Source organism: Grus americana, chromosome 7 (assembly GCF_028858705.1).
Source record: "Grus americana isolate bGruAme1 chromosome 7, bGruAme1.mat, whole genome shotgun sequence".
Taxonomy (NCBI): domain Eukaryota; kingdom Metazoa; phylum Chordata; class Aves; order Gruiformes; family Gruidae; genus Grus; species Grus americana.
The window spans coordinates 26,490,684-26,515,906 of record NC_072858.1 but is presented as its reverse complement, the minus strand read 5'-3'; the positions used below and the strand labels follow the sequence as shown (position 1 = coordinate 26,515,906).

The 25,223-nt window shown below is 34.7% G+C and overlaps 1 protein-coding gene across 19 annotated transcripts in view; it reads left to right on the top strand.

The window, feature by feature from the left end:
• KCNMA1 (potassium calcium-activated channel subfamily M alpha 1) overlaps positions 1-25,223 on the top strand; it is a 501,788-nt gene that overhangs the window by 286,744 nt on the left and 189,821 nt on the right. For all 19 annotated transcript variants that reach the window (XM_054831099.1, XM_054831098.1, XM_054831094.1 and 16 more), the window contains 2 exons: positions 7,587-7,680; positions 11,320-11,431. In XM_054831099.1, coding sequence (XP_054687074.1) covers positions 7,587-7,680; positions 11,320-11,431 — 206 coding nt within the window. The remainder of the gene's footprint in view (positions 1-7,586; positions 7,681-11,319; positions 11,432-25,223) is intronic.

Here is a 25,223-nt window from a genome sequence, read left to right as displayed (position 1 = left end):
TTCTCTATCTCAGTTTCTAAACTGAATTAATTTTGCATTAAAAACTGTCAAGTCACAGCATTTTAAATATATCTTTAAATTTAAAACAAGTTAACATTCAAAGGAAAAAACCAAAGCTTTTATGCCCCATTCTTTATCACATGTTCCAGAAAAGGAAAAAAACCAAAAAGTCTCTGGCTCTAATTTTTAGAAAAAAATTTACTAAATGATGCTCTTGTACCAATTTATTACTGATTGATCTGGTTTTGTTGTTGCTTATTTCTTCTGACAGTGGATTTTTTTTTTTAAGGAGGATGAGAAAACCTGTTAATTTTACCCCAAATTAGTCTAAAAGCTTGTCGAGGTTCCCCAATGTGTGAGGGAGATAATACAGAAGTACTTAGTTGTAGAAAGCATCTGCAGAACAGATGAGTCATGATGCATTTTTTAATTAGGTTAGAAATACAAGGGTAATATTCTAATGCCAGCTTGTGATCTGTCAGACTTTTAAGAATAGCAGAAGATGTTGTGATAGAAATTAGGAAAGGGAACTAAGGACAGGCGCTTGCATTGTTCCTACTTTTTTCTGAAAAGCAGTTCCCCTGAGGTGCTTGCAATTTATAAGGTGTAGATTAAACAATAGTCTAAGAAATCTTGGAAGATAGCTTTATTTCACATTATTTGGCAGTTCATCTTTTATTTTAATCAGATTTATTTTTTGCTTATTTACTTTAATATTGAACAAAGAGGATACTGATTGTTGTAATTCAAAGACAGCTTAGTGTGTATGATCCAAAGGTGAACAATTCATTTTCAAAAGGAATGTGAAAGGGAAAGATGCATATCAAAGTGAAAAAGGGAGGCCACTCCACGCATAGACAAGACAGAAATGGAGATGGAAACAAAGACAGTAGGATAGAGTAATCCAAAATAAATTCATTGCATGCTAAAGTTGAGGAGTTTTTGTGACTGGAAAGAGAAGTACAGTTTAATTCATAAAGCAAAGGAGAGTAAGAATAGAGAATTAAAAAAGGTACTTGGCAAAATCCCAAGGATTTATGCAGGAATATTTATCTGAAGCTTGCTGAAGGAAGAGGAGGATAAAGAAATAGGCAATATGAAGTCCAGACAGGAGGAAGGTACAATAAAAAAAGAGAGAGACAACCAAGCATCGTGAGCATCTTAGCTATGAGTATAAAAAAGAAGGTCCAGGATTTGACATTGAAATGCATTGGGAGCAGCAAGTTCTCTGGGTGTATATGTATGTGTGCATAGGTGAAAGTTAGCTAAGGATTTAGTGGTAGGAGGTTGATGTGGTCAGAAAGGATTTAAATGTAGCCTTATCAATGGCAAGATAAGAAGATACAGGAAATGGTCATAGCATTGTCCTTGGCTATCAGGTCATAACTGTCTGCAAAATTCAATGAGAAAGGGATTGTTCCTCCTTCACTCACTAGCTCCAGGTACAAAAAGCCTCTTAGAAAATATCTGTAACTAAGGATTGTAATGATCCCATGGAGTTTTATGGATCCCAAGACTTGGGGCTGTGACGGTAGATTACTCTGCACTTCTGCTATGGGCAAAGTAGGTCTTCCCCTTGCCTTCACTAAAGCATTGCTCTGACCCAGATGGCTGCTCTTCCTTTTTGGGAAGGAAACCAACTTAACTCTTCCTGCATACCCTGCAGTGCTAACTGAAAATGCTAGTAGCAAAACCTTCTCAGTGGCAGACCGCATCATGTCAAGGGAGAGTGAAGTAATTTAGAAGACATTTACCATAAAAAAAATTAATGAGCCTATTGATGTTATAACTCAAAGAAAGGCCTTCTAAATTGAGTCATTTACCAATGCATCTTGCATTTAGAAGACCAGTACACATACTGCAAGGAAATACTTTTTGTTTTCTTACTGTGGGACTAACTTGGTTAAAAAATGAAAGCCATTTGAAGTAAGAAAAGAAATTGTTACAGTCTCTATCGCTCTGTGAGATGTTCAACATCTTTGATTCTTATTTAGTCTTGCTAATTTATTTTAATTATGGTATTTGTTTCACTAGGTTGACACTTGATAGGCATCCGTGTTTTTAATTTTGCTATATGTTCGTGCCTGTTTCAGTAAAGATGATTTTAACCGCTTTTTCCCTTCTGAGCTGTGCAACTAAATCATAGTCAAAGGAACAGAAAGTATTCTGCGTTGAATCAATATTGCTTTTACTAAATGATACCTCTGGCTCTTCCCTTAGTTTTACTTTAGTGCTACATCACTGAAACACAGTAAAAAAGCCTAACCATAACCTTTTTTTTTTTTTTGCTGTACTGTTAAAAGTATGTGTTAAAGGAGTATAAATGGTTACTGTCATATCAAATTTGTGCCAAACTTATTTTTCATTCTAAGCTTTGTACAATTTGGTTTGTTTTATAAATAAATTTGAAGTAATTAAGTATTACAGAGGAGCTTCCAGTAAAACAAAATAGTTTGGGGGGAAAAAAAAAAAAGACCAGTATAGCCAGTTTTATGAACAAAGAAAATTTACACGCCCAAATTAATACATATTAATTGCATTCAAATACAATTTGAAAGTGAGAAGTGAATGGAATGTCCTCAAATGATGAGATACTAAAGAACTTCTAAATATTGAGTGGTTTCTCTCAATTATTTATTCGTGTTGATTATACTTTAGCAGCCTCTACCTGTACATAATTATAATCTGATTTTAAAATTCACTCTCATCAATGCACATTCTTTCTGATAGAAACTGTACATTTTACTGTTTTTTAATATAATGTACTATTGTGCAATCTAAAAACTGTCATGAGCAAAGAAAATTAAAAGCTGCCTGATTTTTCATAGTATGAGGTTGTTGTATTTCTTTACAGGCATGTTACATTTGTAACAATTTTTTTTTTTAATTTCAGCTTTTTCAATTTTACATTTTATTTACTTAAGAATTAAAGTATATTTTATCTAATTTCAATAATGGATTTAGCTTTTCCTCCACCATTAAGAAGACAACTTTGCTTCCAAAAATTAAAATTGTCAATGAGGACAATTCTCTGAATTTCTAAAAGTTTAATTAATTTCTTAAAGTTCCAAAGATGTAGCAGCTGTGGTACAGTATTAACATCAGTACTTTTCTGAAGTTACCGTAGAAGTAATTTTTTTTTTTTTTTGGTAGTGGTTTATGAATGTTTTACATGGAACTTCTTATCTTCAGTACACTTGGCAAAATGTAACTAGATTAATATGTCTTGAAGTTAACCTCTTGCATTTTGGTTTATAATTATACATAGATGAAAATTGGCATCCATTTTAGTCTTTGCAGGTCTTGTCATTAAGAAGAAAAAACAAAAAAAGCAAAAAACAATAGAGGCACACTGACATGACGTGCAAAAAATACAGGAGTCCACTTCCTTACACAGAAAGAAAAGAGAACTGTGAATTGCATATTGGATAGTTATTTCAAGTACTGAATTGGGTGTGCACAAGCTTTTCCATTATTGTGGGGAACATTTTATGCAAAATCACTCAAATAGATGCCACTATGACTGTAAAGCTGTCCTAAAGTCTGAATGAATGGCGAATTTCTTCCCCTTACTTCTGTGTGGTCATAATGTAAGTGATTGCACTGTGACATAGGTTGATATGTTGTACCAAGGCTTTCATCTGAAGTTGGAAATGGGCTTTAAAGCTCCTATCAAGAGGTGAAATGATACAGGAAAAAACACTCAAGATATTTTCAACCCTGTTGCAATTGCAGAATCCTGGAAATATTCCATGAAGGTTTCTTCTGTGGGAAGTTTCATATTAATATACTCACAGAAACAAATAATTTCAGAAAACATTAAAATGCAGACAATTTTTGCTCTCCCCCCTCATTCTATGACTATTCAAAGAATAATCCCAGTAATACCATTTCAAATGCATTAGTAGCATTTCAAATGAACCAGAAATAAATGAGAATAATAAATACATGAAATAAACTTCTGACAAAAATAGTTATTTAAACCAGCAGTAAATTGTCTTGAAGTGACAAGGGGTTTGTTCATTTGTTCAGCTGTGGTACATTTGAAGTGTTGGCTTCAGTGTCAATTGCAAAAAAGGTTCACAAATGCTGGGAACACCTTGTCAAAATTTTGCCCCATATGTGTAAAGTTGAACTGGAGTAATTTTGTTACTTCTCTTGTAGTCACTCTTGCTCACTGAACTAGTTTATGCCCATGATACCTCTATAACGGGGCTTTATAACTACCAGCGTTGAAATGCTGTAATAGTAAACAGAACAAGTAAATAGAGGTAACGTGAAACTGAAATGAAGAATAAGAGAGGAAGGAAGAAAATTGACAGAATGTGTAGTCCATGCCTGAAAAATCAAGTAAGGTTCTGTCTTTACTGCAGATTAGTCAAACTAAACCCACTGTCATTTCTCTGGATGCAATTTTTGTATTACATTGCAGCAAAAAGCACACAGTTGCAGCAAACGATAACTTGATATAAATGTTGACCTGAAGAAAACAGTCTCTCAAATCTTGCTTGTGTAGCCCAGGCATTGCTTGTAGCATTTAGTTCATTACATAAAAAGATGGCAGGGCAAAGGGGAATTACAATCCTTGATAGATTATCAGCAGGATATCCCTACGTTAAGTAAAATAAAATTGGTGCTGTGAGTTTTTCTTTCCAAAACACAAGAAGTCATGGCTACAAGTGGATTTTTTTTTTCAATTTTTGTGTAGTTAATTAAAGATGCTCTTTCAAAGTGCACATAAATATTGCATTTAGAGTTATATCATTACTGTAATTTTTATCCAGTTGTGTTAAATCTTTCCTATCGTTGTTAGTATAATGTTATTCCATTGATTTTTAATGTAGTTTCTGCTGGTTTTTAGTGGTATAAATTCATGAAATCACACTTACAATGAAGCACGCTTATGTGGAAGAGTAATGAAAGCGTTTCTAACAGTCTGTTGCCTCCTTCAAAGATAAAACCTTTGCTGACCTAAGGGGTTGAAATTCCACAGGAATTTCCATCTGATTTTAGTTTAAAACAGGGAATATATTATTAGCCCTGGAGACCCCAGCACACTATTGTCTGGAGCTCTAACATGTATAGCACTTCCAGTTTTGGAAAACTTGTAGTAAAGAGGAGTTACAAATTGGATTCCTTTCTGCAGTAGGCTGATTGATAAAGTCTAGTGGGCATATTTTTCTCTCAGCTCAAATGTGAGCTACTGATGAAAAGAAAAAATCCAAACTGAAAAATATCACCAAAATTTAATTTGGAAAATTTAAAATCTTGTATAGTCCATCCTGTGAGTATGAATAATCATTTCTTTATCCTTAGTGACATGCCTTTCTGACAAAATCATCATTTAAAATACAAAGGAAAGGACGTTGTGTTTGTCTTTGAAACAGATAACTTGGAAATTGAAAGAGAGAGATGATCTTGGAAATGAAGGATGCTTTAGGGATATGACTAGCAGAAAAAGTGGCTCTGGTATTAGGTAAACAAAAGTCCCAAATCAGGATTGTGGTCCAGTCTGCTAAGTGTTTTGCAAACAAGATGAAGATGTATCATGCATTAGCTAATTTGTCAGATCTTGTAGGTTTTTTGTAAAGGACAATGGTACAAAAGTACAGACGTTAACTGCAACCCTAGCTGACCTTATCTAACAGTCGTGACAAGTACCAAATAACTGTGGAAATGAAGATAATGAAACTCTCAATCCTAGTTATAAATCTGTGCAATTCCATTAGCTTCAGGGAATTTCTGCAGCTTTTTACAGGAACCTAACCTGGAATTAAGCATCCAAGCCTCTGTGTTGGTGCAGGTCATTCATTCTGCTTCTGCTGTACTTCCTGTGATTTCTGTTGATCGGGTGCATAATGACTCTGTGTGTAGCCTACCTTATTTTGATAAAATCCTTTTCTCTCAATAATGCCATACAGAAAACAATCTTGTTGGGTTCTCAGATTGCATCCACTCTTTTTGTAGCTAAAGCCATATTTGTAAAGTATGAGGTGCTGTCTTCTGTCCTATATGTTAACATTTGGCTTCTCTTCCCTTCTACCTGCTTTTGTAAATCAATTTTATTTGAACTAGAACAGAAATGTTTCATAACTTCAATGTCTTTGCAAATAGCTTTTTAAAGACCATTTTGATCTAATTTTTTATGGCACTGAAGCTTCTTAAAATACAAAGCTATTGTACATGAAAGAGAATTTTGCTGTATACATTCATGCATCTAAAGACAGAAGAGGGCATGCTGTATTTAACTTGTTTGACCTGTAATGTGTACAAGGAATGGAGAATTTGGCTGCATGTGTAATGACCTGGTAGCCCAGGTAATTTCCTTTATGCCTTAAATTAGGTAACTGACATTCATAACGCATAGAATCTTGCTTGTTGAGCAGTCTAGCATTATATTTGCAGAGCTACGGCTATACTAACTGGTATTGCATTCACATGCAGTGATTTATTTGATCTGGGAAGCCAAAGAATTTCTTCTTTCCTAAAAGGATGTTTTCTAGGGTTCCAAATGATCAAATGAACTACGTTCTAGTTTTGCATTTTATTACAACTGTGATGAATACATGATCATTTGCAATATATGTGTGTGTATATATATGTATATATGGTGGGACATTGTGTATATATAGTATATACATCAGCATATATTGGGACATGACTTTCATTTTGGTCTGTGACTTCAACATTGGTCTGTGGCTTCACCAACGTATTTTAGAAAGCTCACAAATAAATCACTAATCATAGTCGTGGAAGTTATCACCTTCCTTAGATAAAAGTGTATCTATAAAGTACCAGTTTGTATAGAGTATGCTTTGGACCTGTCCCACTGTTAAATAAAGCATAATATAATAAGCTAGAATTTGCAATGGCTGCCTGACACACACAGAGGTATTTCAATTAACCTGCATGCAGAAATTAACCCTTAGAGTACTGCTTCAAATTCCTCAATTTATTTTGTTATTTAATTTTACCAGTGGGCTATGCTGCTTTTCTACTCAGCTCATAGTACTGTACATAGAGTACATTAAATAGCCATACACAAAAAAAGAAGTAAGAAAAAGGAAAAAAAAAAACCAAACCAAAACCAACTTCTTATAAACAAGGGATTCTACGAGACTAAGTACCCCGGGTTGCTAATGGGTAATGTATTCCTAAGCAACTACTATTTTTTTTTTTAAGGTTTTATATTATGACATGAATTAAAAATGTTTCACTATAGCTGTGTGTTTGTTAGATTTGTTCCTAAAGTATCATAGGTATGTCTCTTATAGAAAGAAGTCAGTTCTTTAAGGGTTAATGTGGGGTTAAGGAATCCTGAGGTATTCTCCTGCTTGTCCTTTCTCTAAAGGTATCTGCATGTTAATTCTCAGATATTACCTGAACAGGTGAATATAAAGATTGTATGAATGACTAACTGAGTGAATGAAATAATTCATTTGAAATGCTTGCTTGTATCTTGTAAACGACTGGAAAACAGAAATGTGATTTTTGAATCAAAGTCTTTAATGAAATGCATAAAAATCTCACTAGAGTAGAAACTCACATACTGACAATTTACTTTGATTTCTTTTTCTTTCAAATAGCCCAATAGAATCCTGCCAGAATTTCTACAAAGATTTCACATTACAGATCGACATGGCTTTCAATGTGTTCTTCCTACTCTACTTCGGCTTGCGTGTAAGTAGTGTGTCTTTGTTAGCATGAGTCAGGGAGGGAATATAGCTATTACATAGGGAGAGTCTTTCAATATGGCCTGACTTTGCAATGGCTGGACAAAATTAAGCTGATTTCTAAAATGCATTCATTTCATTGAGCAAAGCATTTCATTGAGAACATTTGGGTAATAATAATAATAAGCACCCAAGATCACTAAGGAGACCAATAGTTTATAAGCAAAGCCATCTGTCCAGAATGTTCTTCACTTGTGGTAGAAAGTTCAGTGCTGGTTAGTGATGTAGAATTTAGTTTCAGTGTTCTTAATGAACACTGAAATGGAGTGATAACTACCTCAGCAAGACTAGTGAATATTTGATCCATTCCTCTGCTGCTAGATATGTTTTTGGCAATCAAGGGTTGAGATAACATCTGGTAGAGATGCTGTATTCAGTTTTATGCACATCCACTTTGCCAGACTGCTAATGAATGCTTTGCAGAAGCTGTAAATACTAGTCGACATGCTGAAATGTATATCCTTATTGCTTTCTGAAAAGCCAGTAATGCTGTTTGAGGATCTAAAATTTGGGATGTCTGAAACAGGTAGGCACTTTTAAAAGTCTGGGTGAGTAATGCTTGCAATTCAAGCTGTTGAAGTTTTTTGTTTGGTTGTTTAGTTGTTTTGGTTTGTTTTTTTTTTTTTTAAATACACTTTGAAAACTAACTTTGCTTGTTGTTAATGGGAAAATCGGGGGAAAAAAAAGGCCTCAAACAAAACAGAGCTACAAGGAAAACCTCATGTGAGCAGAAAGCCTGACACATTGGTCTTGAAATTTGATACAAGTATTGGCTTGTGATCTTCCTTTGTCCATTTTGCTCCTGAATCATAGGAGCTCCTACGTCACAATGATAGTTGAGTTCCTCCTATTTCACTTCCAACCAACTTTTTCTGATGATCCAGTAAGGAATTTTGTTGCAAACTTAGATTGTTTCATTACCCAGTCTAGGTGCAGTGTCTATCCTTTAGCTAAATACATAAATTCCTTCAGCATTTACACGACTATGTATGCATTCTAAGCTGTATTTTAAAAAATGTACAGTGTAATAGCCCCTAATTCTTAAAGATTTAGGGTGCTTTTGTAGATGTCCACCAGGCTTGTAATATAGGTTAACTTTTTGACATAACAGATTTAATGCATGGTACTTGTGAACTTCCAAGAACCTTTTTTTTAGAAAGAAAAACTGTGTTAGTGATAAGGTTGTATGTGCTTACCAAAATTAAAACTGTGTGTTGGGCATTTGTGCTTAAAGCAGTAACTTAGGCTACATTATCAAGCAGCAGAGCACAATAAGAGAGAATATACCAAGAGTTGATGCTAATACTTTGATATCCACACTGTGTGTTTTTCTGGAAGCGAAAGTTAGTCCTGTAGTCGTGCTACTGTAGTCAACACTCTGGTCCTGTTGACTGAACACACTTTAGCAGTTACAGTATGTGACATGCACTGCTAGAACTTATTTTCGGTTTTAGTTTCAACTAAAACAAATCTTTGTGTTATCTAAAACTGCTTTATCATGCAAACTGAAGTATGGTGAGTGGGGATGATAAGGATTCACTTCAGATTAGTACCCCTTATCTAAGTTAAAATGTTAATACAGGTGTAACTTCAGTTCTCCAAGAAGTCCTGCTGAACTAAACAGGAGTTCCTGAGGAAAAGGTGATACTTGATTGTGTGGATGTAAGAATTGGATGGATAATGAATTTGCTAGTTATGTAAGAAGCATCTCATAACTTTAGCTATTTTTTTTTTCTTCTAATAAATATCTCCTGTGAGGACTCACCGGCAAATTAAAGTATTTGAAGAAATATTTTAAAATCTTAGCCTTCTCCATCCGTTCTCCCTGAAATGATGTTGCAACTCAAAATCATATAAATATTACCATATCTTCAGTTCTAGAAGATAGTTGTGTTCAAACACACATATATCTATTTTAAAATCTTTGTTGGCTAGTATCCAACTATGTGAGAATGCAGAAGTGAAGTCTGCAAACTGCTGATGAAGACTAAGCCCAAATTGTATGAATTAGCACACTATCAAGCAATAGGGTCTCACAGAGATATGGCAAGTATGGAAGTAATCCTTCTTTGGAAGTGACAGAATTATGCTAGTGCTTCTAGAAGAATGTGGTATCTCATCAAGCATGGTAGGATTGCTTCTGTAATGAAATGGGCTTTTATTAGTTGCTAATTACCTAAATGAATCACTGTTTAAATACTTCCACAGAAAAGTATGAATGGTCTTTACAGTCAACAGACTTTGTTTTCATTGTTGAATAACACACTTCAACTTTTTTGAAAGCCTGAAGGTTGTGCCCTGATAAAATGCTGATTAGAACATATATTGCAGGTTATGAAAATATTGATCTGACATCTTAAAAAGACTTTTGTTCCAAATATTCTGACTACTTTTAAATTCAGCAGAAGGGAATTGAAAGCTTCTGCTGAAACTGGGTATTTTTGTTCAGTTTTCATGCATTGATATTGAGTAATACAGACTAACAAAATGTCAATTTATTTTTGGTTTTTTCTCTGAGGCGCATGCTGCTCATGTTGTCTGTTGTTTTTTTAAGTACAATTTCAACATTCTTCACATCAGTAGAGTCCCCTTTCCAATATTTTATCTGGGATTCCAGCAAAGTTGATGTGCACCATAGACATTTTCTGTTAAAGATTTAAAGTTATTCTAAGCCCAGGAGATTAAGTGGAGGAAACAGTTAGAGAATGTCAGTATTTGCTTTAGAAGAAATACGATGGATATTGTCTGGAAGAAAGATGATGGATATTGTCCATAATTCAAAAAATACAAACACAAAATTTTGAAATATGTTAGTCCAACTTTCAGACTTACATGAGTAAAACTGCTCCATTAAATATCTTCATGATGCACTAAAATTTTATATTTATTTGTATATTTATATTTCATATTTGTATAAAGCATATGCTTTAATTATTAATTGAATGTGAATAGTAGTTTGACCTTATTTAAGTAAACAGATGAATGGGCAAGTTCAAACTATGATGTCCTTGGCATCTAAGTTTGCCAGATTCCCTAAGCTGAATTCTTAGACAGGAAAGAGAAATGACCTGTTGCAGTCCTGAATTATGCCTTGTAGGAGTCATACTGGTGATTGGATAGGATGATAATGGGACTCTGTAAACTATCATGTATTGCGAAACCTACGAACACCAAATATATGATGAGACTACTACCGACACGTTTGGTGTGCTAGAGCAAAGGCGATACACTTTGAAATATTTTACACTTACCTACACTTTTCTAATATTACTGATGCATTGTTAATAAATGTGGAGAAAATGGTTTTTAGGACAGATATTACAATTCATCATATAAATGATCTGTTTCTTTGGTTAGACCTTTCATTTCAATCTAAATGTGGTTATCAAGCAATGCACAATACAGACTTCTTTCCAGTGAAACGTTGTTTTGTCTAGACTGATCTAAAACATCAGTTACTTCTCCATTAACTTTGGAGTTTAATATTTTAGAATGGAAAATATTGCACATACTTGCAACCACCATGAGCATAATCTGATCTGTCATTCCCTCCCTCTTTTTTTTTTTTTTTTTTTTCTCCCTCCAGTTCATAGCAGCCAATGACAAGCTGTGGTTTTGGCTAGAAGTTAACTCGGTAGTAGATTTCTTCACGGTCCCTCCAGTGTTTGTGTCAGTATATTTAAACAGAAGCTGGCTTGGTAAGTAAAATAGTTTTTCCTTTTAATAGCTGTTATAAAAATACTTAAACTTTGCACATTTTGATGGAGAATTTCTTCATCTTGTGGCATCGGATAAGCAGAAGAATGCTACCAAAATTGTTTTTGCAGTGAATTTGCCATCTCAGCAGACAAGTGGGTTATGTCAGAAAAAACACTTACTAAGTCCATTTTGTTCTTGATTCACTAATATAGTCTTCTACATTAAGTGGAGGTGAGCTCCAGCTTTGGAAGTACTGTGTAACATGAGGCTGTTTTTATAAAATGGTGAATTTGATGTAATTGTTTCAGTTTACAACCTGAACAGGTGATCCAGACCATTCATTCACTGAACTGGATTGCCATGAATCATTGTCAGCAATGAAATCAACAAATTTTCTTCACATTTTGAGCCAATATAGCTAAATTTAAAATCCACTGAAACAACAGATTTGGAAGATTTCTTTAGACACTTACTGGGATTAACATTTATGTAGGACTGCTAGGAATGCATTAGAAAAAAAATATGCCACATGTAAAAGGGAATACAAAATCCAGCAGAGCAGACAATATAAATCAATCAAAGAACACTCATAATATGGCATATGAAGTTTCTTGTACAAATTGTGTATTCTCTCTAGTTAAGTAAAATGAAGGTCAAATTTGGGAGTTTCTATTCAGGGAAAACTTCCTAAAAATGGCATACTTTGTGAATGCCATGCCTTTAGACAACATATGAAACCTCACAATTTGACACTCCGTTTATCCAGAAATGCATGCGCTCATCCCTGAAAACTGAAGAGGTTGATCATCTTAAGTGTTTCACATGGACAGGAAAATAAAACAGGATCTTTTATAGCATTGTAATATTTTCAACTTGATAGAGAAGTGAAAAGATGCAAAAATTATTGATGAATTACTTTTGTATGAAAAGAGATTAATAAGTGTATAACCACGTTAGAGTTCATACTATATACACAGTGACTGTTAGTACGCCAAAGAAGATAGCAGAAAAACAGCCAGAAAAGATCACTACAAATTGTCATATGATTACTGTCTTCATCACATATTTCTGTTGTGTATGTAAAATGAAGTAATGCTTTTTGAAAGAGAAAATGTCATACAGTTCCACATTATGATAGGAAACCAAATAAAAAAGAAGGTATGTAAATAAAAAACAAGCTTATGCTTAAAAGAAAATTGCTGATTTCACTAGCTATAACTCAATCCCAGATTCTTTGCATTACATGAATTAACGGGATGTATTTTCACACTTGAATGTGACATATCAGAGTTTCACAGAATTTTGAGGCTGAAGTCTTTGGAGATGAAGGCTATCCAAGAGCAAAAACTAGAATCACAGGATCCACACAAAAGGAGTATGACATGGGAAAACGGCAAAACTGCAAAATTTGGGAAATGAGGCAAAGAGATAATTATTTGAGATGAATACCCTTTGTGAAAGTTACTGCATAATTGTCTGACTCATTGTGACTCAGCAATCCAAGTAACAGTACCAACAGGAATAATGAGAGAGTTTGCCCACTTAGCAGTTTCTGCTGGATAGTTTTTACAAGATTGATGTCATTTTGCCATCAGAGTTAGGCATTGTATTTATATTTATTCATAGGGTTGAAAGGATTTTCACCTCTCTTAATCACACCAGTGTCACTTTTTATTGGTCTGTTGTTTATAGTGCTGCTTTACCTGTTTTACCATGGAATCCTCCTGAGACATTTATCCACCTGCTAAGGAACAGAGTTATTTATTTTTTTTTAATGTAGTCATGTGTCAGGTTTGCACCTGCCTACACTGTGTTTATTCCAAAGGGGTTTTCGCGTTAGGAAAATCATTCTTATTGAAATAATTCACTTATTCAAAAATGTGAATTATTGGCATCCCTGACGTAGGTGCAATCAGCAAATTATTATTTTGAGATGCTTTGATGAAAGAGTTTTTAAGCAAATACACTAAAGTGTATTAATGAAGACTGTCTATTCCTTTACACCTTTTAAAGAGATGGCAAAATTTAGTCTGCCTGTGGAGTTAAAATACTTCGGACACCCTTGTAGGTAATATGGTGGCAGGACTGTGAGTGTGAGTGCAGGCGAAGGGACGGTGTTTGGACCATATTATTTACAGTTTCAGGTTAGATGCCTACTTTTCCTTTTATCTAATTTTGGTAATTGAGAGAGATATCCTTGTGTGGAGGGTGATTCAGAACACACAAGTTCTGGTTTCTGCACCAAGTGTCCAGGCGGAAGTAGGAATCGCCGGGAGGGTAGATTTCTAGCAAGGCAAGTAAATAGGGAGCGCTTAATGTTAGGCAACATGAAAATCGTTTAACAGGTTTGGATTTCAGAGTATCCCAATAATTCTTTGCATGTTTTAAGAATTTGTTACTGATTAAGCAGGATTCCTTCATATGCCATAAATTTCAAGATCATTTAGGAGCCTAAATACAATACATTATCTGGAATATATTGTGCATCTGGGTGTCTCCAGTTTATTTCACTATTGATTCACGTGAGTCAGCTGTGATGAGTTCATCTAAGTACTAGACAGAATGAAAGTCACCAGAATGTGTCTCCCTGAATTCCCAGTTTCACAGGAACTGTGCTGGTTTAGCTAACTGACAATAAAGTAATTATGAACACACAGTTTAAACAGTATTTAAAACCCCCAAATCATCCTAAATCAAAAATAAACTTTGCCTTGAGAGCCCTAAATGCTCATAGAAAGATGTGAAGTATAGCAGAAGACGTGGTCTGAATGTATCATCTTTTAATGTACTAGTGAGGAGAGCCAGTGGCTTTTTTCCTTTTATTGTGCTAGTTCAGAAATGCCACCATTCAGCTATTATATAACTCTTTGTATGTGAAGCCTTCCACTTTCCCTGCTATTCTTTTACATTCAGTTGTTCCTAAAGTGTATTTTTGTATCTCGGAATGCAGTATATGAATGAAATTTTCAATCAATATTTCATAAAAGGATGTTGTTTCAAATCTGATCTTCCACTTAGATTCCAGTATGCAAACAAAATTCAGTATGCAAGATGGATCAGATTATGCTTTTCCATCAAAAGATTTCTAGGAATGGTAGGATGTTCATTGTCTAGTGTACAGCTGAAGGCACAACAGCTATTTAAACCGGCAAAATATCAAATTTTTAGATAGTAGAGGAAGGGAAGAAAATTTTAATGAAATCTGTAATTCAGTGATATACATTGCTTTGACAGTTGATATAAAAAATTGTTATTCTCTGACTTAAAACTGTACAAACAACAGAGTGTTTTGTGATGTTCATTTGCATCCAGATCCCCTTGACATTTTTCCAACGCTGTTTTGCAAACAGTAGCATTTATGTAGATACTTACACATAAACTACAGCTATGCTTTATAAAATCATAAATATTTCTTGCACAATGCTTTACAAGAATCTTTCTGATAGTGATAGAAGTTCAAGTCTCTGCTTCAAGTGCAGAATCTTCCCAAGGAAAGAATGATAACAGAAAGGGTGGAGTTTCTGACTCTTGAGATTTTACAGGTAATTTTGACAGCTAATTTCAACCAAATTATTTCAGTGCATTGCTGAGTCTGGATACTGTCTTTACAGTCTAAGTGAAGGTAGGCTAAAAAGGTTGTTGGATGAAAATAAAAAAAATTTACAATGGGAGAAATAATGCTATCGTGAAACTAATTTTTGTAACAAAGTCGTCATGATCTCAGTGTCATAGCTAAGTTTCAGATTAAGATCTTTGTTTCTTTGGATAGCTTGCAGTCTGCCAAATTGGAGAGCCCTGCAACAAATGAACACCTTTCAGTTGTATTCAGTAATGATTTACAAACACCTCTACACACCACTTAAAACTGTTATTCTATCTTCTAAGATGGCAAAGGCACCTCAAATAACTGAAATGCCTTTTATCATGTACTTGTATGTTTATGAAAAAGGAAATACTGATGTTATGAGCCGATTATATTGGAATAAATAGCCTTGACAGGATGGTATTGCTAGAGGAAGATTAAACATGTAAAATATTATCTTGCCTTCACATTTACAAGGACATACAAATGAGGAACAATCAACCTTACAACTACAGCGATTTAAATAAAGCCTAGTATATGGATTTGATAGTGTCTCATATTATTGAATCACAGAAATTAAAGATAGAAAAGATCTATTAAACAATCCATTTCCTTTTCCTGACCATGTGCTTTCAGTGCTTCATCTGTTTGACTGTACAAGATTTCAAGTGATAGAAACTGTTTGATTCCTAATAGATTCTACTATCGGGAAGATATTTTCATCATTCTTCTTCCCTGACATCCCCTTTAGTGAAGCTGTACTATTTTTTCAGAAAATAATTCAAGATTTACAGTGGGGAAAAGAAGACAGACAACACATGCAAATGCAGACACAGGCACAGTGTAGTGAACAAATCTCTTTGTGTGATGATTAGCACAGTTATGGAAAATAGAGGATCCTTTTTTCCAGTCCTTGCTCAAATTCTGTCCAGGTCCTGTTACAGACATCTCAAGTAATTCTGGATGAGGCTTGTGGTCTCAGTATCAAGTCCTGAGAAAGCTGTTTCCAACATCTCTGGTAGTCCTTCAGCTATTTTTGTGAGTCAGAGAATGAAATTGGTTTCCCTCTGTGGAAAGAGCTAGATGGCTTTGGAGAAAAAACAATGTGTCTTATTAAGATAGTTAAGTTGATGGTGTGAATGCCTCCTGGCCATCCAGCAAGATGAAGCTTTATTTAAAAATCTGTGGCATTGAAAACATTTGTTTCAATACCTTGTAGACTTTTTTGACATAACCTCTACAGAACAGCTCAGCCTGAAACCATATCTGAATCTGCAGAACACTTTATTCCTTTTGGAAAACACGTATCTTTTAATGGAACTTAGAGTGTTACCTTAGTGATACTGACAGAAAGAAGTGCTCTGATAACTGAATTGTAGGGATATCAGTGTGAGAGAGGAATTATGAGCTCCAAAACTTTATAATCATTTACTGTCTTTTGATGCATCCCCAGCTCTCAAAACTATCCCTTTCTTAGCACCTTAAATTTGCAATGATTTTGCTGGTTAAGTATTGTGCGTTTCTGCCATCTATTGGCAATAAGTTTGAATACAAACCAAATTCTGCAATATTTCTTAGAAAGCTACTGTATTTTATAAAGCTTTAAAACATTTTGTGTCATTTCAATTACATTAGAAGTTATTTTATATACAATGGAAGCTAAATTATGTAGAATTTCCTAGGAGAATTGTATTTTATGTATATGTGCACATGCACTACTGTTCTGTGCAGTAACATTTTTTCATACACTTCAAATGCCTTCAAACAGGTATCAGAATGAATTGAATGAAAATAGTTCTGAATACTCAATCTGCTTGGTGATGTGTCAATAATATGACATTAATTGGACTGTATCACATTTGTATTATATTGAAGACAACAGGTTTTTTGCTTTCTGGTAGATATCTTAGTTCAGTTTTCACAGAGCATGTACACTTTGACAGGGCAACAGTTAAAGTGATACTACACAACAGGCTTTTGAGTTGTTACAATATTAATAGCAAAAGGTAGCCTTGTGACAAGAATGTATTTGTCATAACATCCAAGACCAATTCTTAAGAATATTGTTGCACACAAGTGTGAAAGTATGCTGCTTCTCTCTCCTTCACTGATGAGAAGTCAAACAAGTTAGCCAAAAGACCCTGGAGCTGAGGAGAAACACAAGGACAGTACTAGTCTCAAGTGTCATGTCCTATCATCTAGTTGACATTCATAGACACTGTGTATTTGCTTCCCTACAGCTCTGAATTCAAAGTGAAATGGATAATTTAAATTAGCTTCTGTTCCCAGTTTGTCACTGTCTGTGAGTGGTACTTAACACTGCATAGAAAATTGACAGTAAATTCATTCAGTTTTCTATTCTACTCTGATTGGGAGGGGCCACAGGTCGGGGGATTCCTCGATTGTTCCTGTGTGAATGAGTGGCAGGCTTAGCCCAAAAATAGTCATGTTCTCTGAATGTTGAGGAGCTATTGCAAGTTAATATCATAGCTGATACCAGTTATATTGATTTCAATAAAAGTGCTTCCTAATTTATCTGACTGCTGGATGCACTACTTTGACCTCTCGCATCTCCTCCTCCTGTCTCCTTCTGAGAGTGAAAACTTGACTAAGTAAGAATGCATCTTAAGTGGAAGAAAAAAAATCCAGTCTTATAGTTACCTATAAACAAATGCACATAGTTTGTTGCCATCCTGCTTTACATGTGATCCCAAGCCCTGCTTCTGACTAGCTTGTTCTCTTTGTTATCAAGCATTACATCCTCTAGTATCATTGGTTAACTTTATTAGGGTGGCTTTTACTTTTCTTCCAGAATATTAATAGAAGTATTAAATAATTTAAGGTCAAGAACACATCCCTGACAAGACTCCTAGGGAAGACGTGGCAGATTCATTTCAAGACTTGACGGTTCTTGGTCCATTTAATGAGTGCCATGGCAATGCTGAGTAAATTACATCCGTATTTATAGCTTTATCACTCAAACGTGACATTTAATGGAAAAGCTAATGGCATAGAATATTTGTCTAAAATGTATACATAAATATAATTCTTGACCACTTAATTACTTTGTAATACAAGTCTTTTTTTTCTTTCTCTTTTTTTTTTCTTGTGAGATTGATTAATAGGCTTATGGTTACTTCTTTTAAACATATGGAAATAACATTAACTTTCTTAAATATTTCTGGAACTTCTGTAAACTATATGTGCCAGACTCACTAAAACCCAGCATTAAGTAATCCACAGAATGAGTTTTTAAAATTGTTGGACGTGAGTTACCCAGACATGATGACTTAAACACATTGTTAAGCCAGACATTTTTATTAGCATTCTCCTTCGTCACGTTAGGAAGGCAAGTATGCCATCATTCCATGGTTGGCTTTTTCTCAGTTATAAAATAAAATATATATGGGACACTTCTGCCTTTTCTCCATTATTACTGAAATGTCCACCAAGCTGCTAGTGGTAAAATGCTACAAATAAAATGTGTTTTATCTGCAATGCAGTAAGTCCATGGTTGGTTAACATAGTTCATAAACACGTTCTTCTTTTTGAAATTTACTGGGTTTAAATACAAAATATATATTAATATTTTGGACTCCTGTGGTGGTGTTTTTTCCATTGTGTAAACCAAAGTCGTTTTTTTCCCCATACGTATTACACGAAGGAACATAAGCAGCTAGATTTTACATTATCTGATGTACCCAAATTGTCTATTGTTATCATCGGTTAATGTTCTATTTCATGTTTTTTCTGGACATCGATCCATAAACTTTCATGATCATAGTCTGCTAAATTTAGTGATTCAGTAACACAGAATGTCATTTTAGTATAGATGGACTGCTAAATTCTAAGTAGCTTATAATAATTGATTTTAACTTTTTCACTCATATTTCATTCAGTCATACTCCCCCTAGGATAGAAATAGGATGGTAATATCAAGCACATGGGATTTATGCTGAAAGATAAATCACTGCAATTCCTCTTAATAGCCAAACATTTTGTATATTTCTGTAAGATGTTATGTAATTTTCTTCTCTCCATATCTCTTCTTGGCTAATCAAAATATGTTCTCAACATACAGATACTGTGTCAAAAAGCAGTCTAATGTTTTCTTTTTGCCCTGCTTTTTATTATCAGTTTAATTTCTTTATGACTACTCTTGTGTTCTCTAATGGTTTCAGTGGTCTTTCAGACTCTGTGATTAAGTAAATCCCTTCTGCTCAAATGAAGGCTACCCAAACTGTACAGTTTTGTCTTTAATAGACTATGGAATAACATTCTAAAAGAACAAAACCCTTTCAAACTGCTTAGGGAACTCATAATTCACTTATGCTGTCTTCTGGCATTTGTATTCCTTTGCATGAGGGGCATTTAAAAATCATAGAATCACAGAATGGTTTGGGTTGGAAGGGACCATAAAGATCACCTAGTTCCAACCCCCCTGCTGCGGGCAGGGACACCCTCCACTCGACCACGTTGCCCAAAGCCCCATCCAACCTGGCCTTGAACACATCCAGGGATGGGGCATCCACAGCTTCTCTGGGCAACCTGTTCCAGTGCCTCACCACCCTCACAGTAAAGAATTTCTTTCTGACATCTAATCTAAATCGACCCTCCTTCAGCTTAAACCCATTACCCCTTGTCCTGTCCCTCCCCATCTTTCCTGTAGGCCCCCTTCAGGTACTGGAAGGCCGCAATTAGATCTCCCTGGAGCCGCCTTTTCTCCAGGCTGAACAATCCTAACTCTCCTAACTGTCTCAGCCTGTTACTTGTAGTGTCCAAAAGGATCATTGCATTATCATTAGTCAGATGCTGTCCAAATTCTCCTGAGCTACCTACAGCATGTAACTAACCTGCACACTTTCCTGAATGGTAGTATGAGAGAAAAGATTAAGCTTTTTATTTAACTAACTGTTTCTGATCTTTAAAAGTCAGCTGAAAGACTAGTTGAAAATAAAATTTCATGTCTTGGCTCCAGGATAGTATGCTAACTTGTACAGTACCTTGTAGGCATTCAATCTATTCATCATATGTTATTCAGTAGTTCCCCCTTCCCTCCCCCCCCCCAACCCCGATATCTTCTTTCATTGATTTCTTGGTAACTGCTTTTTTTTAATGCATCGAATCTGAGTAATATTGTTGCAGACTGTGATCTTCTCAACTTTGAATTTTCAGTGCTTGTTGTTTACACTATTTTATACTTTATAAGTAATACAATTAATATCTGTATTAGTCCCAAACCAGAAGTCCTTATACCTAGAACATGAGAGTTTATATACTGGTATTTTTAACGTAAGTTTTATGATTTCTGGTGACCATTTTTAAACTTTAGGTCATTTTGTATTTCTAAGCATCTAACTTCTGTGACACAGATTAAAGGATCTCTCTTATCTTCTAAGCCCTGGACTAAATGTACTGAAATGTCCATGTAGCTCTCATTAAATCAGCATAAGTTGTCTAGTGTGCTTTGTGGTGTTGAGGGTTGGTTTATGTGGAATTAAGAAAAAATGCATTATACAGCTAAAGTAATTTAAAACAAAACAAACCACAAAACCCAACCAACCAACTAAACCCCAAACAAACAAAAAAACCAAACCCAAAACCCCCAAAGCCCCCAAAACTAGCCATATTCCTCCTGATCTTTTTGCATGACTGAATTAGTCATAATTAAATCCTGTTGAGACTGAAATTGATATAAACTGATGCAAAGATAGTTGGGATCTCACTAGGAAGATTAGAAGTTAGGAATTCCATATGAGACTTTAGAAAGTTGATATAGTGGCTGTTCTTATATATCGCTCAACTTTATATATATGAATCTAAGAAAAGTCAAGAGAGGATTTGATTAAGATTTTTCATTCATTATAATTCTAAACTCAAAAGGGGAAACTTCATTAATACATTTATTTAGATGCACTGCTTGACCATCACTTGATAGGCCAAAACCACCATTGGAGTTGGGTAAGAATACTTTTTGTGCTTGTATGCTTCAGGTATTAACTATGAGCAAAATTTTGACCTTCCTCCTTATGTGACATTTCAGAAGTAACAGCTGGACGGATAATAGTTCGTAACAGTGCTACATTCCTTCTCAATCATTTCCCCGATCCACTATTCAGTTTTTGCAATTGCAGTAATTTGCCATACTAAGTCAGGTGATATGTAGAGAAGAAAACATTGGGATATAGAGATGTGTTCTTCCACCTAAAGTATTTAAGGCTTTTTCTGAGGTTTTGGACTGCAGGATATTTATACCATCTGGCAGAGTTTCATGCAATATTGACCCAAGTCAAGAAAACAGTATCTTTCATGGTTTGCCGCTTTTTGCCACTTGTTTCACATCAATTTTTGAATGCTTAAGGTTCTCTAGGACTTCTGTATTTATAATGTCCTTGTTTACATTATACAGGGCTTATTCTTGATTCACTGCTGACCCCCAGATATTTAGCATTCATTAACCTTGTTATCGCCTTCACCAGTGTTTAGTATCATACTATCTCAAATTTTAAATAATAAAATAAAAATAGAAACACAGCAGATAAAAACCAGTCCATAAATGGAAGGACATTTCTCTGCATCACAGAAGTATCTCTGAAATTATTGACTTCTCCATAACCACATGCACTGCAGTGGTGAACCTGATGGATTGCCAAAAAGTCTTTGCCAATAAAGCTAATGATGCTCAGAGGGCAGTGTTTCCTTGCTCTTACTAAGTGCATATTTTGGATCTTTCTGCTGCTTTTTTTCAGTTTCTTCTGTTCAGGGAACTTTTTAATATGGAACAGTGTTAAATAAGCTGCTACTAAACTTCGGAGTGCATTTTTTTCATTCAGGCATTTAGTTTTTAATTCTTTTTGGAAAAAAAAAAACAACAAACAAACAAAAAACAAACCCCAAACAGTGTTTTTGTATATATTTTATATAGCCTTATGTTAGTTATGAAACATTTTGCTGTAAATCTATCTACCAATCTTACATCTCTGATTTAATATGTATAAAGGGATATGAAGCCAAAGAATTTGAATTTTCTTGGTATTTTAGATTCCAACTATCTAAGCTTATCTTGTCTTCAAAAGTGCATGGACATTTTCCAGAAGTAGGCTTTCTTCTGAAATCTCCCTGGTTGCTACTTCAGGTCAAAAGCTGAAATATTGGAAAAGCAGCCTATTTGACTTTATCAGCTCTTTTGTTTGTTGCTATTAAAAATACAGCAGATGGTAGATAAAGATCAAAAATAGAATAATGCATCTTTTAATTTTTAAAATAGTATTTATACTTAGAAAAATGTGGTTTTCTACTTCTAGTATCTAAAACTTTTTTTTCTAAAGCCATTTTCTTGTTTCCGTTCTAAGTGGTTTTATAAACGGAAATTATTTTGCCTTTTTAGATCAGCTTCTATAAAGTAAGGCAGATGGAAGTGAGCTGTACAGGGGCAAGTCTAGTACACAGCGTTTTATTCAGCATTATCCTATAAGGAGTGCTGTTTCTATTAAAAATAATAATATTGTAGCATCACTGTGGAGGTTTAGCTGAAAAGAATCGGCCATTTAGTACCTTAACTGTCGAGTTCAATTTCAAGAAGTTTTGCATTCAAGTCAGGATATCTGGCGATGATAATCTGCATAATCAAAAGGAAAATGTTGTAGTCCCTCATAAGCAAAGATGACTGAGAGCAAAATGGTTGTCTACTGCATGATGAAATTTCTGAGGTACTCAATACTCTCCAGTGGTTATTTCTCCGTTATCACCTAGTTACTCTGCTGCTCAGTATAAATTATTTGTCAGCTTCATTGTCTTCCTAATTGCTGGTTATGTTTGTCTTTGATCAACCTCTTACTGTGTGGAACATTTTCCTTCAGAACTGTATGAGGTTTTGTGTACAGGTGTGCCCATGCTGCGCTACAGAGATACACTGGTTCCTTTCCAATCAGTGTGCATCCAGCAGTTAACGCCAGTCTCATTCATCCACACTGCAGCCCCTTGGTCATTCAAAGCGTCGTGTGCTTGAAGATGTAGAGTGATTTCAGTTGATGCTAGTCTTAGGGGATGCAGATGCGTACCTCCGTAGCCTAGCAGAAAGGTGTTTTATTGCTATGAGCTAGCTATAATGTTAGTGGCCAAGTATGGCATTGACACTGTGTGCTGATATCGGAGTGACTATTATTTTCACATTGTATCAGTTTGCTCGATTTTTCTTAATTCTGATCTGGGATGCTTTTCTCTGAGGTAAGTCAAGTGAGTCAGTGAAGTTCAAGGATGTAATGCCTCTTCAGCCTTGGGACAGCAGAAGAAGAAATAATCACAGTCGGATAAGTTTAAAATCCTAATATGATTTGAATGCCTTTCACAACCTTTGTATTTATTCTTTTTTCAAAATTGAACTTTTGTGACCCTTTCCTATTCAACATCTAACTTCCATAGCTGCTATTGAAATTCTAAATCCTATAGGGGTTCTTACCAATGTTCTGTTACGTAAAGGCTGCTGTAGGTAATAGCTATGAGATTATTTAGAAGTTCACTTTTTAATTATGTGCTTAAGTGATTTATTATGTATGTAATAAAATAAATTAACTGTTGTTATTACATATTAAAATTTGTATTGCATATATATGATTTATATATTTTTATATAGTTTAATTATTTAAAATTCAGATACTTATTAAAGCATAGTTAATGAAGTGTTTAGTGGTGGCTAGATATGTGGTTAGGACAATGCTAACCTAAGAAAAAGTTATTTTTATAGTGGTTAGTCAGCAGGCAATGTATATTATGTTGGCATGGCAGTCAATGAACATCTGAGTCTCTACATGTGAAATATTGCAAGTATAAATTGAGGTGGGATAATTTCTAAAGAAAATAGCGTGATCCCAGCTTTTATTTTCTATTAAATTCCATATTAATACTGAATTTGGGTTCTTCTGCATTTTTTCACTTTCCTTGCTATTGAGGGCAAAGTGTAGATACCAGCACTGTAAAAGCAGAGACATCTAGCAAAGAAAACAAACCAAGTTCATCTGGATTCTCTCATGCTTACTCTTAACTTGGAAATTCATTTAAAGAAAATGATACACAATAGCATGCAAGGTGGATCATTTAAGAAATAGGTTGCATTCATCGGAAAATAGCAAATGATAGATAGATTTGAAGGAATGGCATCTTTTAGGAAAATGTCAGCAACTACTTTTCTAGGGACTGTTTCTAATCTACTCTGATAGCGCATAGAAATTTTCCATATCTATTATTAGTGATTCAGTAACGGCCTATTAGTGCAAGCATTTGTGTGCACTTGAAACTCCCTGAGAATTTGCTTGTCAGTAGGCAGATCACAGGTGGATTTTCGGAATTTGAAGAGAGGAGTTTTAAATGCTACTCCCTTTAGTGGATTTATTCTTGATTCAGCCTTAGTGCTGAATTGACACTTGCAGTTCTAAGACTTTGTATTTAAACATGATACAATACTGAATAGGTGAAGACTACTTTTTAGTATGGGGTGAAATAAGGGATACTGGTAAGTGGTGTACAGACCTACATGACAGCTATATTTCTAAAAAGCAGTTAAAACACCATAATCATTGAATTTTATGAGATTTTATGGCTAAATTCTTAATGTGACAGCTGGTATGAAATATTGTTTGTTGTTACTACAATATAAATTTAAACCATGAGCAAGGAATCATTCTCTACACTGAGTAAAAGGACATCACTTCTCTTGGACAGGCATAAATATTTTGTGAAGTTTGGCACCCATCTGGTCAGAAAACTGATTATTTTTTTAATTGCACTTGGATCATAATGACATATAGAATTTTGTGGTGTATCATTTTCATAACCCATTTTTCATAATTAATATATCTGTATGTATCTGCTCATATCTTTTCCTTAAATATTTTCTTTGTGCAATTCAAAGGCTAAAGAAGGTTCAATGGCTAGGATGCATTATATCATACCAGTTGATAAGAACTGAAATATTTGACTCTTTTTCAAGTCTTATTTCATAGTATGCTCATTGTTTCTTTGGCAGTTATGGCCCATGCCTTGTGACTCACAGGAGCTAAGACAGGCAGAATTGCAAGTCTTTTTTTAAACCAACGTCCTGCAGAATGAGTCAGGCTTTAGATCTGGCCTTTGTCCTTCCTTTGCCTTTCTTCTTGTCATTTGTCCTACCCCATGGTTATAGTCTCTCAGAATAGCATATTCCTGATTTTAGT